The 17,204-nt window shown below is 48.5% G+C and overlaps 2 protein-coding genes across 13 annotated transcripts in view; one reads left to right on the top strand and one right to left on the bottom strand.

The window, feature by feature from the left end:
* Window positions 1-180: 180 nt before the first annotated feature.
* wdr25 (WD repeat domain 25) lies at window positions 181-10,632 on the top strand. The gene is made up of 7 exons (XM_029139629.3): window positions 181-320; window positions 798-1,434; window positions 4,094-4,241; window positions 8,330-8,460; window positions 9,186-9,356; window positions 9,479-9,619; window positions 10,175-10,632. The coding sequence occupies exons 1-7, from the start codon at window positions 289-291 to the stop codon at window positions 10,394-10,396; spliced, it is 1,482 nt and encodes a 493-aa protein (XP_028995462.1). The 5' UTR covers window positions 181-288; the 3' UTR covers window positions 10,397-10,632.
* A 283-nt stretch (window positions 10,633-10,915) lies between these two features.
* Window positions 10,916-17,204, bottom strand: part of LOC114848811 (uncharacterized) — a 43,087-nt gene continuing 36,798 nt past the window's right edge. For 11 of the 12 annotated variants that reach the window (XM_055505776.1, XM_055505779.1, XM_055505780.1 and 8 more), the window contains 2 exons: window positions 16,037-16,120; window positions 10,916-14,451 (listed from right to left, as the gene is read on the bottom strand). In XM_055505776.1, the coding sequence (XP_055361751.1) occupies window positions 12,919-14,451; window positions 16,037-16,120 (1,617 nt within the window). In that variant the 3' untranslated portion in view covers window positions 10,916-12,918. The remainder of the gene's footprint in view (window positions 14,452-16,036; window positions 16,121-17,204) is intronic. The other variant, XM_055505784.1, reaches the window with a different exon arrangement.

Here is a 17,204-nt window from a genome sequence, read left to right as displayed (position 1 = left end):
CCGTGTCATGCCTCTGTCTTAATATGTATATCGCTTCCGGTGATTTTTTTGTCATGTATTTTACGTAACTACTATTATGATAAATTAAACGAAATGGAACGAAACGTTTATCGGAAACAAGGAACTCATATTACGTTCTTACCGGCTGCCTTCAAAATAAAGGTTTCTCTGCGCAGGACGCCTTTGTTGTTAGTTGAAGTTAAGCAATATTACTTTTATTCTGAAATACGGTGCACTGCGTTTACAAGGATGACTTATGCGGGACGCTGGACTGCTGATGTTTGACTGATGCAATTTATTGACGGTTTGCCAGATTGCGGGTATGTTACAGCAGCTAGCTTCAGAGTCAGGGCTGCGGGGACGATGGCCTTGCTTTGTTTCTAGGCTCTTTAAGGGCGTTAGCTAACGCTTCTGTGTTGGTGGAACTTGTGACCACGGATGTGTTAAGAGAGAGAGAGTTGTTGGTCTATTAAGTAACTGCAAAAGCGTGTGTGCATTGTACAGTAGAGTGAATTGACCTAGCTAGTTATTATAATGTTCTGTTTTAGCTAATTATCCCTTAATAGGAGTCTACTCACGTTGCGTTAAATACGCGACTTAAAACTGGGAGATTTATGTAATTCCTTAATGAGTAAATTAATTTTACATAAATGTGTGTGTATAAATATGTACTTACGCGTCTAAGACAGTATTTTAACATCAACAAACCCACTTGATACCCGTACGTGCAGGAATCCTAAAGCCTCTAGATGTCATCCCTGCTCCTCTAATGGACTCACTGGCTCCTGTGTTCTCAGGTTCCTCGGCATGTCTTCGTTAGTGTCCTATGAGGATTCAGAGTCAGAAGATGAATCCGTGGATCGCGTGACACTGGAGTCATCAGCTTCTGTCCAAACCCAGGGTTCACCTCAACATGAAACACACGTGCCTTGCAGACACTCTGGCCCTGAACAGACATTGTTGGAATTCAATGAAAGTGTTTCAGAGCATCAACGCCGCTGCTTTAACAGGAAGTGGAACAGAATAGCACCAGATAAGCAGTCTACACCTCAGAGCTTACCTGTAACTCTCCCTCAGATGCCACAAAGACTTAGTGATGGGTGGAACCCATCTAAAAGACATCACGCTGTCCCAGCCGGTGTCAGACCCTACATTCCCAAGAGACAGCGACAGGCCACTCCGGTGGAGACAGTGGACCCGCAGCCTCCGCTAGAGCAGGTCTCAGGAAATAAGACCCAGGAGAGGCAAATTCTCTCAGATGCATCCGAGGCAGTGAAGCCGTATCTTGGTCACAAGCCCGGTGCAGCAGGGATTCCAAGGAGGCTTCAGATGAGCCTGGGGGGCCACCAGGGCCCGGTCAACACGGTGCAGTGGTGCCCAGTGCCTCATCTTAGCCATCTGCTGCTGTCCGCCTCCATGGACAAGACATTCAAGGTAACATTAGCCAAATATACACAGACATTGTGTCTCATTCGGTTCAATTCAGATGTTTTTTCCACAAATGGGACTTCCATTCTAATCCATTTGTCAGCAGGCAGGGGCCGTAGACATCATGGAGGTCCAGGGTTTAACCTGAGAGTGTAATTGATATAGTGTTATAGGCAGATAGATAATATCTGCCCCGCTGCTTCAATTCATAAATGTACTGCCGTCCGCTTCCTCTGGATTCATATCCGTCACTGTCAGGTGAATGTATGTCAGAACCCATGGGACACTGTCTCCTCCCTCCCAGTCACTCTCCATTTCCGATTTTCCTCCCCCAACCTTTTCTGCATTTCACACCGGGAAAACAATCTCCCATTTATACCCACAGTAAAGGTCAAGCAGCGCGGGCGCGCCTGCCGTTGACTAGATATTTCTATCCACGCGTGAAGCCGGCGACCTCACCGCTACCCTAATAGCAGTCTGACTAATTAATAATTGAAATATGCATGAAAAGATTAGCATAATCACACAAGTGCAGCCATGTGGCAACCACCTCATCTGGCACCTGGAAAAGGCTGCGTGGAGCAGATGGTGGAGACTTGCAGAGAAGGGGAGGAAAGACTTTATTTGCAAAGAAATTCTCTTCTTTTCTTATTGCACAATGGTTAATAGTTTATTTGTGTCTAAATATGTTCGTTTTTGTTTGCGTTTTTTTTTCATGAATTAATGACAAAGACATATGTTCGGCTTAAACGCTGCTTATTAGAAGTATAATAATAAAACCCTAACATATTGACAGCGTGTTTCAGCACTGGGCTGTTCTGTTTGACTGAAGACAGAAAGGGGACGTCCCCTGTGAAGTGTTAACACGTCCCCCTTTGTGCTTGTGTTGCTTCCCCACTGCCCTTCATCCTTTCTACCGCTCTTCCTCCGTCCTGTCTGTCAGCTCCTCGGAGCCGGAGCCACACTCTTATTATTCCAGCCCGCTCCAGATGTTGTCGCCATGGCTACAGCAGGTGTACGGCAGCAGTTTTAAGTTGATAACACGAATACCAATTTAGTTTTAATTACTGAGAGTCATTTAGGAAGCAGATTACCCCAATGAGTCATCGGTGAGGATCCGCGCTGCGTGTCTGTTAAGTGGCTGGTGAAATTAAAAGGAGTTGCAAATAAACAAGCGCTCATTTTCACAATGTTGGCGCTTATTGTAGTTGTTGTTCTGGTTCCTATCTCCCAAAGATGCGGCTTAAACAAGACATTTGTCATAATGGAGAAGTCTGTGCTTAGTTGAATGTTTTATGAAGCTCTGACCTCATCATCGAAGGCTGAAGTAAATTTCATGTTGCCTTGAGAGGGCACTGTTTCATTAAAATGATGCCAACCTTGATAAATAATACATTTTTCCTATCTGTATACATACAGTATTTGGCATTTTGCAATTAAATGTGACTCTTTCGCTCATTGTTTTTTTTTTTTTTTATCTCACTCTGTGTTTAATTCCCAACTGTTGGATTCATGCCACTCATCCCCTCTTCCCTCCCCCCATCTGTGTCCAGTGGGAATGTTGTACAGTACTTTTCCCGTGTTTCATATTCTACATGGAGGAGTAAGCTTTAATAATTAAACGTGGAAAGACGGGGGATCTGCAGCGGCTCGGTTCCCATAGTTCCTCTTTGGTCCTGGCAGTGACAGGAAAGAATCTTCATTCACCATTGGCGCAATCAGTGATACTTAATAGTTTCTTATAGTTTCTGTCGATCCATCTGGATCGAATATCAAACTCTTAATCATCAGGATGATTCGTGACAAACGTGTATTGACTGTTATATGTCTGCTCTTCTATTTTCCCACCATGGTGTCACTTCTAATAAATGTAGGTGGTCACAAGATACAGCTTTTCTCCCCTGCTTCATCTCTAATCAGAGAAATCTGTGAAAATACAAACGCATTAAAGCCACAACTCCCCACTGGGAATTGATTTGTAGCCACACTCCAAGCGAATTAGTCTGAATAATTAATTACAAAGGCTGTTTTCGTTGTTCCATTTATTTAGTTTGATTACAGCAGAATTCAGGTGAGGAAGGGTCTGATTTGATCTTCCTCAGCTCACGTTCAGTGTCTCTAAGAAGCCTGGTAGAAAACGTGTGTGTGTGTGTGTGTGTGTGTGTGTGTGTGTGTGTGTGTGTGTGTGTGTGTGTGTGAGGGGGGGGGGGGCAGCGGCCGACGAACCAGACCGGCGCCTTTGGGTTTCCAGCGAGCCGCCTTGAAACGTCGCGTGAAGAAAAGCACAGCGGTTCCGCGGCCTCTCCTCCTTTGAGCCGCTTCCTGCTACGCTGGCTGCTCGTTTGCTGTGTGAAGGATGCGGCCGTCGCTCACCTTTCAGCTTCAGCCCAATTACAGCGCTTTTCTCCTTTTTCTTTCCCAGAACATTATTCTTCTTCTGTTTATTTGAGCAGAAACGTCCTACGACGACAAAGGACGGGCCACTTATATAATCCTCCTCCGTGGATTTGGCCGTTGTCAACAACAGTTCCCTTGAATTTCGGTGTCTCAGCACACACTGTGCATTTTATGCAGCAGAGGCTCAACTTTAAAGGCTTCCTCTGAGCTTCTGCGCGGTGAAGGCCGACTTTGCTGCTGTGTCTGTGACTCTGTGTGTGTCTGGCAGGTGTGGGACGGAGCCGAGAGCGGGCGCTGCCTCCGGGTTTACACCTGCCATTCGGGAGCCGTGCGCGACGCCTGTTGGACCCCCTGCGGGCGACACCTCCTCACCGGCTCATTTGACGACACGGCTGCGATAACAGATGTAGAGACGGGTGAGGAGAGGCTCTTTTCCCTAATGGCCACTGCAGAGTCACATAACAAAGCGCTTTGCATGCGTCTAAGGTTCTTTTTGCCCTCAAACTCAGCAAAGATCTGTGGGGCGACTTTTTGTGTTCAAAGTACTGTCAAACAACGTTACATTCACTGGCTTAAATTTAATTTCAGTTGCTTTTCATCAGCCGTTTACTCCAAGTGTTTTGCTGGTGTGGTGGGAAAACAAAACTTGGCAGATTTATTTCTCGCGACTGGAGTGCTTCTCAAACTCTAATTTAAAGTCAGCAGAGTAATAGTAGTTTATGTGTGGAGTAACTTTAAATTGCCCTGGGCTCCAAAGCCTGTTATAAAGCCCTGAATAAATTGTACAGCTGCTTCTCTCGCTTTCTCTTTGCGACCCAGTTCAGGGACAGCCATCTTCAAAACCCACATTTCCAGAGGGAGAAGGGTCACGTTCGCATTCCAAACACCATCCAAGTGCTGCCAAGAAATTCTGGCTGCTTTTCCTAAAGTAAAACGAAACAACTGTTGTTAAAACCCTTAAATCCACTGGGACGGGATGAACATTTCAGAAGTTTACTAGAGTTTGCAACAATAATAAGCAATCCATTGTTTTCACATGTTTAAGTAGTTTGAAAAACATTTGTACAATTCTATTCGTCTGTTATTATAATATTTGCAAATGTATTATATTAATTCATCTATCTTCACTTTATGTCCTCAAACTCAACAGAACAATGGACACTCCTGATTTTACTAACAGTCAAATCCTGATTCTCGTGAAATCCACAGTCTCGGCGTGTTTGCCAACCCTTTGTGTGAACATACAAAGCGCTTTCAAGGTGACATTTAGAGGCGATCGATAATTTGGTTTGCTTTTCGTGTGAACAAGCGCGGCAGAAGGGATGAGCGTGTTAAAACCAGCCCACAAGGCGACTGCTTGTTTTACTGTGGATTTGTTTTCTTGATGAAAACGACCCAACAGAGCTGAAATACCGGACTAGAGGATGAATTGAACTGCTAGGAAGTTGTCACAGCCAAATAATAATGTCAGTGTCCTTGTGTTTGTCATTTGACAGTGAGTCGTCGGGTTCATACTTGTTGGCGTCTGCGTCTCTGGGGTCACCACACGGCTGCGATGCACACGCTTGCACTTCCCCTCTCAGTATGTCTGTCAATTTTGCCAATAGAGCCTACGGATAATAGCTTGGCTAGCCCATTAAACACACAGGCAGCTCCAGGAAGGGGATCAATAATGGATGCATCGCCACAGGAGCAGCCACCGTGACCTTAGACCGGAACGTCAAAAACCACAACCACAAACAAACAAGTCTTTACTTTGGTTTCAAACTACGATGCAGCGATAGAATGTGTCCTGGAATAATCAGACTCTCACATGCACTAACAGCCGGCCCACAGCCTCTCTATTTTGGAATCATACTTTATTAATCATATTTATTTTTCCTATTCATTTATATTTAAAATCAGATAAACCACATTGTTTCTGAGGCGGAGGATCTGGAGACGTGCGCTGGCACCGCGCAGCAATGAGCACGTGCTACTGTGGCAGCGTGAGAGGAGGGAAATTCAATTTAGCTGCATATTAATGTGGGAGTTGGGAATTCCAGCTCGGCTCCTGCAGCCGGATGTCTAAAACCGAGCTAAAACCAAGAGCGACACTTTCAAACCAAGCGGAGCCGAGCTGCATGCATGATTAGTCCTGTAATCATGTAAATGCAGCCACAGTTGGCGTTGATGATCAACTACATCTCCCATCTCTCCGGGGGATTTCTGTCTCTGACATGTGGCCATAATCATGACACGGTACTTGAAGTTATTGAAGCTCCCAGCATTCCAGCAGCGTGTGCATTTAAGTGATGAGCTACGGAGCCAACTGAGTATCTGCCTCTGAATCAGGATGAATGCATCCATGCTGCAGCAGCTGCAGCTGGGTCCCTTAATAACCTGCGCGCCTAGTAGCGCACCTGACCCCTCATTTCATCACATCACACACAACCAGAGGCTCCGCCGGGCGCTTCGTTTACTTAGGTTTGGGGTCACGGACGTGCCCTCGCGTTCGGACCCCCGCGTCGGCCCGTGTTCTGTGCAGCCGCTGCCGCGTCCGAGTTAATTAATGGAACCTTTTATCCGCTCCCGCAGCAACAGCAGCCGTGGAGGAAGAGGGAGCGTGGAGCAGGTGTGTGCGTTAAAAAGCCGGGATGAATTCAGAACACAGAAGCAAAGACTCGGAAAGTTGAATAAATACATCCACGACTTTCACGAGTGCCTTCGGAAAAGCTATTAGCTCGTAATTGGACGAAAGTTTGCAACAAAACTGTGCACTCCTTGATTTCAAAGTGTTCCCAGAGGTCCACAGTGTGCAAACCCCCCCCGGGGAAGCAGCAAGCCTCAGCACCCCACTGAACGCCGTTTAGCCCAGTTTGCCGCACTCACGTCTTTAACGGCTCTTGACGGTGGGGAAAGAGGGGCGATCGGCGCCGCTTACGCTTTTAGAGCCTCCGAATGCGCCGGCGCTGTCTACTCGCGAGTGGACGGGTTCTCAATTAAGTGTGCGCTCGGCGAAACACGTTCCGGGTCAAATGAGCAAGGAAAAGTTGAGTGCAGTGCTCACGCTGCCCTCGGGGAGCGTGTTTAATATTAGTACAGTAGCCAGATGATGGTTCTGACTGTGTGCAGTGACGGCAGCCTGCGTTAGTGCTTCACACCTGTGTCCAGTTTCATCCCGTGTCAGCTTTTCCAGCACCATATGACGACGGAGGGCCGGATCAGCACAGATCCTCCTTATCTCCCCTCCTAATTAATCTCCTTTAATTAAAACATGACGAGGCCTGGTTTATTACCAGGAGAGGGCGGATTCATCATTTTCCTGCCAAACACGAGTTAAATCTTGACGACAGCCCGGCTCCGTCTCCCCGTGGCTAAAGCCAATTTAGCGCGGAGCGTGAGCCAGTTAAAACTTTGGATCAATGCGATCGAAGCGGGACGTGAGCTCGTCTGCCGTTAAGTCGAGAAGGGTCCGACTTTTTGCTGCGCAGCTCGAACGAGTGAGTAATGACGCGCTCACGTCGTCGCGGGCCGAGCTTCAGAGCCGGTTCTGGGTCTTTGAGTCCTTGTTGTTTGCTCAACACTTTAATGAGGAGCTGTCGACCCCTGAGGTCTGGCTCGGCTTCCTCTCACAGCCGCTTCATGAAATTCCCAGGAAACTCATTTTTGGTCACATCGTGTTATATTTAGGCCCCTCAGTGTTTTCTTTTAAGCTTTGACATGTTTTAATTGATTTAGACGAAGCTGCCTGCAGCCCAAACAGTGTTTCATATTACGTCTCCTTTCCTCCACATCAGCGCTGTAAATCTTTGTCACCTTGGATTACGTCTAGCGCTGGTTTAACAGCGACATTGATGCTACTGTGTGGAAATTTACAAAGCTTGTCAGTTTTTGGCCATTGTGCTTCAACTCCCACAGTAAACATTAAAATAGATGCAACCTTGAATGAGTCTGTCACCAGCCTTCAGTCAATAGACTTAAAGAATGAGCATCGGACGCTATTTTAGTAGCAGGATGATATCTGTCTCTGGCCTGATACAATCACGGCGATGAGGAAATTCGAAGATGGCGATCCGAATTCGTGAAATTTACCTGAAACACGATTTAAGCCCGAGTTTCATGCACGTGTATCTCAGAAGACCTCACACAGGAGTGTGAGTCAACAATGAGAAGCTCACGGGCAGCGGCTGACGGCACATCAGGGTCCGTGAGGTGATCCCTCGGCCGGACTCGCCGACGGAATGTCAGAGCCCGGGGGACGACAGCAGCCGGGGGTCAGATTGGGTCTGGAAATGAGATCCTTACAGCTGAGTAGGCAACACACCCCGGTGCAAACAGCACAAAAACACAACCACCAACAGGACGCTGAGGCAAAAGGCAGCACAAATAACACACGTGAACCCTTTAACATTTAACCTCAGCAGCTTCACATTCTACCACCGAACCTCAAACTGGGCGTTCGCATTTGTAGGTGATGTAAAGAGGAATAATTCTCCTCTCTCGCCTTTCTTGTTGTCTGTAGGGCAGCAGATCGTCAAACTGGACAACCAGTTCAAGGTGATGTGCGCCGTCCTGCATCCCAGCCACCCAGACGTCTTCCTGTGCGGAGGCCACAGTTCAGCGGTCAAAGCCTGGGACTCTCGAAGCTGCAAGGTGCGACTTTTCATCGTTCACCCCGCGCTCGTCATCCTCAGCCTCCTCCTGCGCAGGAAGCTGGCCCTCATCACCGACGTGCAACGCTGCCAGGATCCAGAGGAGTAACACTGCGCGTTATCTCACCGAGTGTTTAAAGGAAAAATTAATTTCATTTGGGAATCGTAAATTGTTCCTGTGAAGCTATTAGGCTTAATGGACTGTTTTATATGATAATCCTATTCACTTCCTCGGAATCCGAACGCTCCTGTGTAATTTTCCCCTCAGTGAGCTGAATCCTCTCCCTGCAGGGTTCCAGGTATAATAGAGGCCGCATTGCTGCTGCCAGTAGGTGTCAATGTGAGTTGCAGAGAGAACACAGACCTGAGCAAACAGGTTGTTAACACAGTGACATCATCACTGCCTGAGAGTCTTAGTCCTGAGATCAGCTGTTGAGTCGTAAATGTTTTACTATCTTATGTTTAACTTCCTTCCAATTACTATGTATGGAGCTCTAACAATGGAGCAACTGAAACATAATGAGACGCTGCAGTTGCCATTTTGTCATCACGCCTTCAAGGCAGACGTCCCGATGTTCCCCTCCATCCTGTTAATGGCTCATCGGAGCTCGAGTGCCCTGAGCGTTGTGTGTTTAAACAAGAAACGCGCTGCTAAATGCTAATTCTCTCCGAGTTAAGCTGCAACAACTGGACTGATTTACAGTATCGCCTCCTCCTCACCTCCAGGTGGTGAAAGTGTACAAGGCAGGCGTCCAGCAGACCCTGGACATCCTGTTCCTCAGAGGTGCCGTGGACTTCATAGCCAGCTCCGACTGCGTGAGCAGAGACTCGGCCGACCGCACCCTCATAGCCTGGGACTACGAGACCACGGCCAAGGTCTCCAACCAGATCTACCACGTGAGGCCGTAACTGTGGAGTTAGTCGCGAATCATCCTTTGAGTTTTGCATGAAAAACAAGCACAAGAACACAAAAACAAAAACAAGAATGATGAATCGCCCTCCCGTCGTTTGCCCCCCAGGAGCGATACACGTGCCCCAGCCTGGCCCTGCATCCGCTGGAGGACTGCTTTGTTGCCCAGACCAATGGGAACTACATGGCCGTGTTCTCCTCCCAGCAGCCCTATAGGATGAACAAGAGGCGGCGATACGAAGGACACAAGGTCAGTAACGACTGTGGCCCCGGGGGGAGGGGGGTGGAGGGCTGATCGATACACAAGTCACACACACACACACACACACACACACACACACACACACACACACACACACACACACACACACACACACACACACAGCTACAAGGGCAGTCCCACAGCGCTCATCAGTCTACACACACAGTTGACATGTACACTACATCCACAGCTCGCAGCATTTCAACTCCAGCTTCCGTCCTCCAAACAAACCCGCTGCAACAGTGTTTGCGCTGATGACGGCAAACAGAGCAAAGTGTGGCGGGAGATCGCGGACTGGGTGATAACACGCTGAGCGTCTGCTCCGCTGTTTGGACGGCGGTTCCAAGGAAAACACAGAAGAACAGGAAACAAACCATCTTTGTTTCTTTTAAACCAAACACGCCGAACAGCCTGGGAACAAACATCAGCCGTGTTTTAATGATGCCTGATTACAAATGAGCACACACACCTAAAGCACCAATCGATATGTCACCTTTTGCTTTATGTGCACTATTTCTGACATTTCATCACGTTGCGTCGCAGGTGGAGGGCTACGCGGTGCAGTGCGAGTTCTCTCGGGACGGTGCCGTGCTGGCGTCGGGCAGCTCCACGGGCTCCGCCCACTTCTACGACTACCACAGCGGCCACGTGCTGCACACGCTCCGCGCCCACAGCCAGCCCTGCCTGTGCGTGTGTCAGCACCCCGTCCTGCCTGCCACCGCGGCGACCTGCGACTGGGCTGGAGAGGTCAAGGTCTGGCACTGAGGACTCAACATGAGGTGGTGTCAGACACACAGTCTCATTCAGTCCACTTGAAATCAGCGATGGAGAGTTTCTTTACAGCTTTTGGTAGGAACAGTGGTGGGTGAGGGGGGGCTCCACATACGCATTCACGTCTGTCTGTTCCGTGTGTAGTCACGTTTCTGTTCAACTCGGGAGTTCATCAACATCATGCTTTGCAAGTTTTTGACAAAACAAATAAAAGCACCTCCTAATCAGCAGCGTGTCTCGTTCTCTCCTCTGCTCTGTCTGTGCACCCCAGCTCTGATGCAGCTTTTTTCCTCCCTGACAGCTTAGAGCATCACATGGAGAGACATCCTTAGAACCAAATAAAATATGCAGACATCTGTCAGCGCGTTCCCTGGTTCTTCCACATTCCTGCCAGTCAACAACAGAGCAGCGAAGTGCAGAGAAGTTTGAAGTCTTTTTTTTTTCTCATAGAACAGACAAGAATCTTCAGAACTCGACGCCCTGATAGGATTAATACCAAAGGCACGAGGTTGATCCAGATCTAGATGTGATTAGGAATTAAATATTCCCAGGGGCTCATCTTTATTAAGTAAATAAACATACAGCAAAAATATATAAACATGCATGAGACAGACAAACATGTTGACGTTCAGACAGCGGGCCTGTTGTTCATGGAACAGAGCTGGAGGTAGGAAAGGACACAACCTCTTCGTCGCCTTCACTTGGGGTCAAAACATTCAGTAAAACCAGCTGTAGCCTGGATCGTCATAATAAACTCTATTTATAGCCTACGTCAGGACGGACTCCGTTTATGCTTTTAATTCTCAAACTGAACCTTTTAATTCCTAGACCAAATCACAGAATCGCTGTGGTACATTTTCACCTTCGTGAAAAGGACAAGGTCCAAAAGAAGAGTTTAGAAATCTTTATCTTTGAGCCTTGAGCTAATTCCCAGATCTGCCGGAGTGTGAGAAAAAGAAGTCGGTCTGCATCCAAGCAACAAATCTATTCTGACTGCCTGAGGGCCATTTTCCGATCTTCAGCCCATCCCTGTCACTGCTCCCCTCAGATCTTCTATGAAGAGCCTAAGAGGAGAAAGGAAACCCTTCCAGGTTTGTCATGCCACAGACTCTGGGTTATTGTAGTTTAGTCTTCATCAACAGTATACTAGTAACAGTAGCAAGTGGCAGCATGCTTTATGCTTCAACAGGAGCGTGTCATTCACCAACAGCACGGCACATTCTCTCTCTATACGTCCACAGTGAGTTTTCTAGATTCGCCTAATGGGACATGCTGGTTCAAAAGCAACACACTGACTGTACATCTCATCACTTTTGGGTCTTACCGCCGGTTCTGTTTGTCTCCAGAACGGAACTATTCCAGGACCTCTCGCCCGGAGGAACGGTTCAGTTAATCGCTCCCGCAAAGCAAAAAGAACCAGCACTTTTGTTTGGGTCTGTGTCACCCGAGGCGACAGTTGGAGAGTTAGCGCGCAAAGTTTGGCCGCGTGTGTCAGATTTAAAGCAGTTGGAAACGAATTTTTAGCTGAAAACTACCTCCCAGTTTAAACCACAGATCGAATCCTCCTGCAGGAACCCGGACATGCGTGTGTTTGGCGTGACGGGAAGAACACATGCTGTTACAGTAGTGTACACGTGATAACAACACAGCAGATATACAGTATGTACACGGTGGGTGGATGGTGTGAAGGAGGCCGTTTTGTCTACTCAGCAGGATTAAGGCAAAACCACGGGTGCCCTGGATTAATAGTAAATAATGCACACGCGGGTTTGATCAAATTTTGTAGTGACGTAATACAAAAAAATCTGAATCCACGTAGTGTTACTTATTATTTATGTCTTTTCATTTCTAATAAACATGTCTAATTTAAACATTTTGCAAATAGCTGTAACAGTTTTTGAGCATATACAATATTTCAGAACTATTTCAACTATTAGAACTATTTTTAAACTACTATTTTTTCTATTCTGTGAATTATTGGCATGTACGTTGTCTCATATGTCAACAACTGAATATTAATCATCTCTGGTGGTGCTTACGGATTATTTCCCCATTAGGAAACAATTTAACCCCAATTGTGATTTTCCGTCGGCTGGCGTTATACAGCGTTTATATGCGTTTACTTCAGGAGAAAATAGAGAATGGGTAAAGCTTTTTAACAGTTGCTGTCAGCAGAGTCCACTAAACCACGGCTCAGCCATAAGTAATTAAGGTTTTCCATCATACGCGCTGATTCGTTGTCTGTTGTGTATATTAGAGCGGAGTTAATAGTCTCACTGGTTTTACTAACAGAGCAAACAGCACAGTAGGTTCGTCGGTCTGTGTTTGTCTGTCATCGTCATCAACTGAAGTAAAGGACTAAACACACTGATGCCTGGTCTGAGGGGGCGACACACAGACTGCATAAACGTGCCTTGGCTAAAAGATACACAGAACAACAACTCATTGCTCCTCCACACAGTGCACCCGGCAGGAGCCGCCGCTGTCATGCATAAATCGAGGAGCTCCCGCTCCGCTCAGTTCAGCAGGGTGCCGTACAGCTGCGCCTTGGTCAAACTGTCCTTCCGCGTCAGCCCCGTGCTGCCAAATTTTTGGTATCTTGGGGAGGTCTTCTTTGGAAGCGCGGGGCCGATGCTGAGCGCGGAGCTGGAGCTGGGGCGGGGCCGGACCGCCGGCCTGGGGCTGGGGTAGTGCTGGAGGCTGGAGGCTTCCAGGGAGCTTTGGTGCAGGGACTCGGCTGAGCTGTCCGCGCTCAGGTTGGCGTAGTCTTTCTTGGCGCTGCCCGCCCCCGTCGCCCCCCCGCTGCTCTCTTTGTCTTTGGAGCTCCCCGAGAGGAAGAGGCTGCACTCGGAGTCCTGGCTGTCGTCTTTGGCCCGGTACAGCGCAGACGCCTTGTCCTGCTTGCGGTGCTCGGCGGGTTTGGGACTGCGAGTGGGCGAAAGGGGGCCCGCGGCGAAGCACTCGTCCAGTATCCGACTGTGGAAGACGTCGTCTCCTTCCTGGAAGCTGCTGTAGAGGGAACCCTTGACCTTGCTGGAGGGGCCCATGGCGAAGTGGCGCTCGGAGAAGCTGTAGGGCGAGACCCTGCCTGCGATGCTGCGGTAGGAAGACGAGAAGGCGTTGATGTCTTCCACACTCAGCTGTCTCCAGCGGCTGCTCAGGTCCTCGTCGGGGACCTGAACGTCGGCCCTGCTGTCCTGAGCGCCACCGCAGGCCTGGCCCAGGCCAGTGGTGGAGCCCATGCTGTGGGAGGAGGCCAGGCGAGGGCTGCTGGAATGGTAGGGCTCACTGAAGCAGGAGGCCGTCCTTGTGTACCCTGGCGAGGCGCCCTTCTGTGGACTCCTGGGCGTCACCATGTGCTGGATGCTGCGGGACTTGGGGAAGCTGGGACTGTCTTTATCATACGAAGACATGCTTTTATGCTCGTAGTCCCCACTGCCCCCATCCCGCCAGTCCATGTAGATCCCTTGGTGGGAGGAGGACAAGGTGCTGCTGGTAGTTCGGCCACAGCCGCCGCCAACTCCGCCCTTCTCGTCGGACGCGAGGCTGAAGCTGGAGTAGGAGCTGGACGCCGGGAGGCTGCCGGTGCCGAACTCGTCGTGGTGGTGGTGGAAGGGGGGCGAGGGCTCGCGGTGGGAGAAGCTGCCCGAGTGGTAGGCCTCCTCGTCCGGGTTGCTGTCGGTGGAGTTCTGGGCGTGGAGCTGCAGCAGGCCGGTGCCGTGGAGGTCCGCGCTCTGCCGGCGCTCCGTCTCCTGCCAGCGCTCGGGGCAGTAGAGCGCCGTGTCGCTGCAGTACAGGTCGGACGTCTTGTAGGCGGCGCGGCGGTTGAGGTGGTCGTCGCTTCCCGTTTCTCCGTCCTGCGGCTGTGGGCTGGGCGACCGCGTCACGGGGCAGCTGCTGCCTGGCTCGGGCTTCTCCAGGACCTTGGCAATGATGGAGGTGGGCACGGCGTCGGAGTAATTGGAGTGGCACATGGCCATGGTGGTCCCGCTGCCCCGATTATGTTTTTCCATGTGGGAACTGATGCGTTCCTGGAATTCCAACGGCAGCTGAGACAAAGAAGACAGACATGCAAAGACACAGGATGAGCTTATAAATATGCTTGAAAATATATTTATTTATTGATTATACTTATTGCTCTGTGTCCTTTTTCTTTCACAGACACATCATCTGTTTGATTGGCTCATGTTCAAGGAAACTGTTCCCGTCAGTTCCAGACTGGGATTTTATGCCAATTAAAGCCGGACAGGGTCGGTCGTTACCACCAAACTAGGTTCTCGCTCCTTTCGGGTGTCGCTCCTCTCGTTTCATCTTCCTCCTCTCGCTCCGCTGCCTTTTCAACAAAAAACTCCTCATTCCCCTCTTTTTTTTACCAGCGTGTCTTTCTTCCGTCTACCATCAAACAAATATCAGCTCCACAGGGAATGGCTCAGATTCAAATTAAGCCAGTGCTCGGGGTCTCCAGCTGGGAATTTAAAAAATAAAAAAGATAAAATACTGACTCGACTTTGTTAAGAAATAGAAGCTCGCCTCGACATAAAATAACCTGCATCTTTTAAGCCGAGGCTATTTTTAGCCGCCGCTGCCTCTCCCAGAGGGGAAGGAGACGGAAAAGTAGGTGAGGCTGCAGGAGTAAGAGCTCTGTGTAAGCTAGCTCAGCGTTAGCTCCAATCTGAGGCCAGTCTTAATTAACAGCCGGCTCCTCCACGTGGCAACAGCAACAGAATCCTTTCACTGACATGAAATAATGGCTTGTGGACAAACGCTCACTGACTCACGTGCACCAGTGTTTTTTTCCTGCCCTTTTAGATTGTGAGGACATAAAATTCACAATAAAACGCTATGTTTTATTGTGAAATGTTAATTGTCTGGGCAATAGGAGCCCGTGTAACTTCTGTGCATGGGCCGTCGTCTCAGTCAGCTCTGTTCATTATGCGCAGCCAGCATGCAGACAGATGGCACTTCACACAGCACCTTCATCAGTGAGGCTGAAGAGCCCACGAGCCCCAAGACTTTGGCCCGGTGCGAAAAGCACTTATCACGGCTGCTAATGGTGCACGGACACAACACGGGAAACCTCAGTACCACAGGAATAAGTCATTGAGACTTTCAACTTCATTAGGACACTGATTAAACACAGCGTGAGCTAATGTAACTGTCCATTAGGCTCCGGACTGCGGCCACTCGCAGGTTTATGGCTTTGGACTTTGGGTAAATTAAATTTCCCACGAGGCAGATGAGTTTAAAAGGATTCTCCAGACAGCCAAGAATGAAATGCTGATGTGGGAATCCTGAGGGCGTGATGTGCTGGGTATTAAACCTTAAACAGTTCCGAATGTGGGGCTTCAAAAGCTCAATTGATTTACAGGGTTGGACGCAGACCGATCTAAACGTACTTGAATCAGCCTGTACACACTCAGCAATGAAAGCACAGGTTTAGTTTAATTACCCCAAACTGTTTCTCAGCCCTTGAATACATGGACACGGCTTCTGTACTGATCTTTATTCACTAAAGACTCTCCCGTAATTCATTTATGGTATTTTAAATCGGTGTGAACTGCTTCAGATGCATTTTGCATGTTACTTGTTGCAGCACGGACATGAACAGACGCCGCGGCGGTGCTGGGAGCTCACCTCCGACATCTTGTGCGCTCTGTAATGAGACTTTGAGCACTGCAGCAGCTGGGCTGCCAGGTTGCAGTCTTTCCTGTACAGGTCCTGCAAAAGGCAGAAAGATTATCTCCATAAACGAACGCTTTAAAGAACGGCCCTTATTTTAGCAGCCTGATGCTTCAGACAGAGAACGGCCCCTGAGGAAACATCAGCAGCTCTTGACATTATAGCCTCTAAATTGTGGGTCGTTATTAGAGAATTACAAGACACTTCTGCAAAGGGTTTCATTTATTTAATGCTGCTGAACAAGAGCAACAACACGTCTAAAAATAGTGTCTATGAATTTCCTATTTATAGTGTAATTATACATTATTTAAGGGGACCCAAGTTCTGACAGAACGAAGAATGCTTCCTGTGACATTTCTCTGAATGTGTCTCCATCTGATGGTTAACATGCTATATATTATATATTATATATATCACAAACCACTGGACGATGGTTTAGGGCTCTGTCAAATCAAAGTAGCACATTCATCCGTTAACACTGACTGAGTTTAATGAATCCATTTTTTCACCAGTTGACATCAGAGGTTTGCAGGATCTTAATGAGGCTGCTAAATGTTTTAATGAGCTTTCATTCATACCGCGTCTCCTGTTTGAGCAGCGTAGTGGACTAGTTTTATTAGATATGTCCGAAGCATCTACTTATCGCCACCTTCCAGCTAAGCTAGTGCCACGTTATTTCCAATCCGCCTCCATAATGCGCGCTTTTAAGCGTTCAGTCCCGTCTGAGGGTGTGAGGCTGTGATAGTGGAGCAGCCGATGCCTGGCTGGGGTGATTTTGTGTAGTTGTGCATGCGTGTGGGTGGTTAGGCTGCTGTAGAGGGTTCCGCTCCCTCCTCGTCCACTTAGAAAGGTCAGGTCCTGCTGCTGCGTAGCCTCCCAGTCCGTCTGTAACGCTGCCCTGACAGCGCTCCCCGTCCGTCGCATCAAAGCCTCCCTGTCAGGTCTCAACTCTCCCACCAGTGTTTGTTGTTTGAATCGCTTCACTTTGGTGCCAGGTGACATTCCAGCGCCTGTGGTTTTGTAAACTAGACCTGTGAAACCTCGGTGAATCTCTGAGGTGATTTTCTGTGTTGTGCTTTCTCCCCAATGATTCAAATACGCATTAATTCTGTATTATTATGAA

The sequence above is a fragment of the Betta splendens genome, chromosome 22 (assembly GCF_900634795.4).
Source record: "Betta splendens chromosome 22, fBetSpl5.4, whole genome shotgun sequence".
NCBI lineage: Eukaryota > Metazoa > Chordata > Actinopteri > Anabantiformes > Osphronemidae > Betta > Betta splendens.
The sequence above is the reverse complement of the archived record's forward strand: the minus strand, read 5'-3'. Positions and strand labels throughout refer to the sequence as shown.

What these genes read in the sequence shown, in the direction of transcription:
- wdr25 (XM_029139629.3), top strand. Translation starts at nt 289, where the DNA reads ATGCAATTTATTGACGGTTTGCCAGATTGCGG. An exon ending in CCATGGACAAGACATTCAAG is followed by an intron (nt 1,435 to 4,093) that starts GTAACATTAGCC and finishes TGTGTCTGGCAG; the next exon opens with GTGTGGGACGGAGCCGAGAG. An exon ending in TCTCCAACCAGATCTACCAC is followed by an intron (nt 9,357 to 9,478) that starts GTGAGGCCGTAA and finishes TTTGCCCCCCAG; the next exon opens with GAGCGATACACGTGCCCCAG.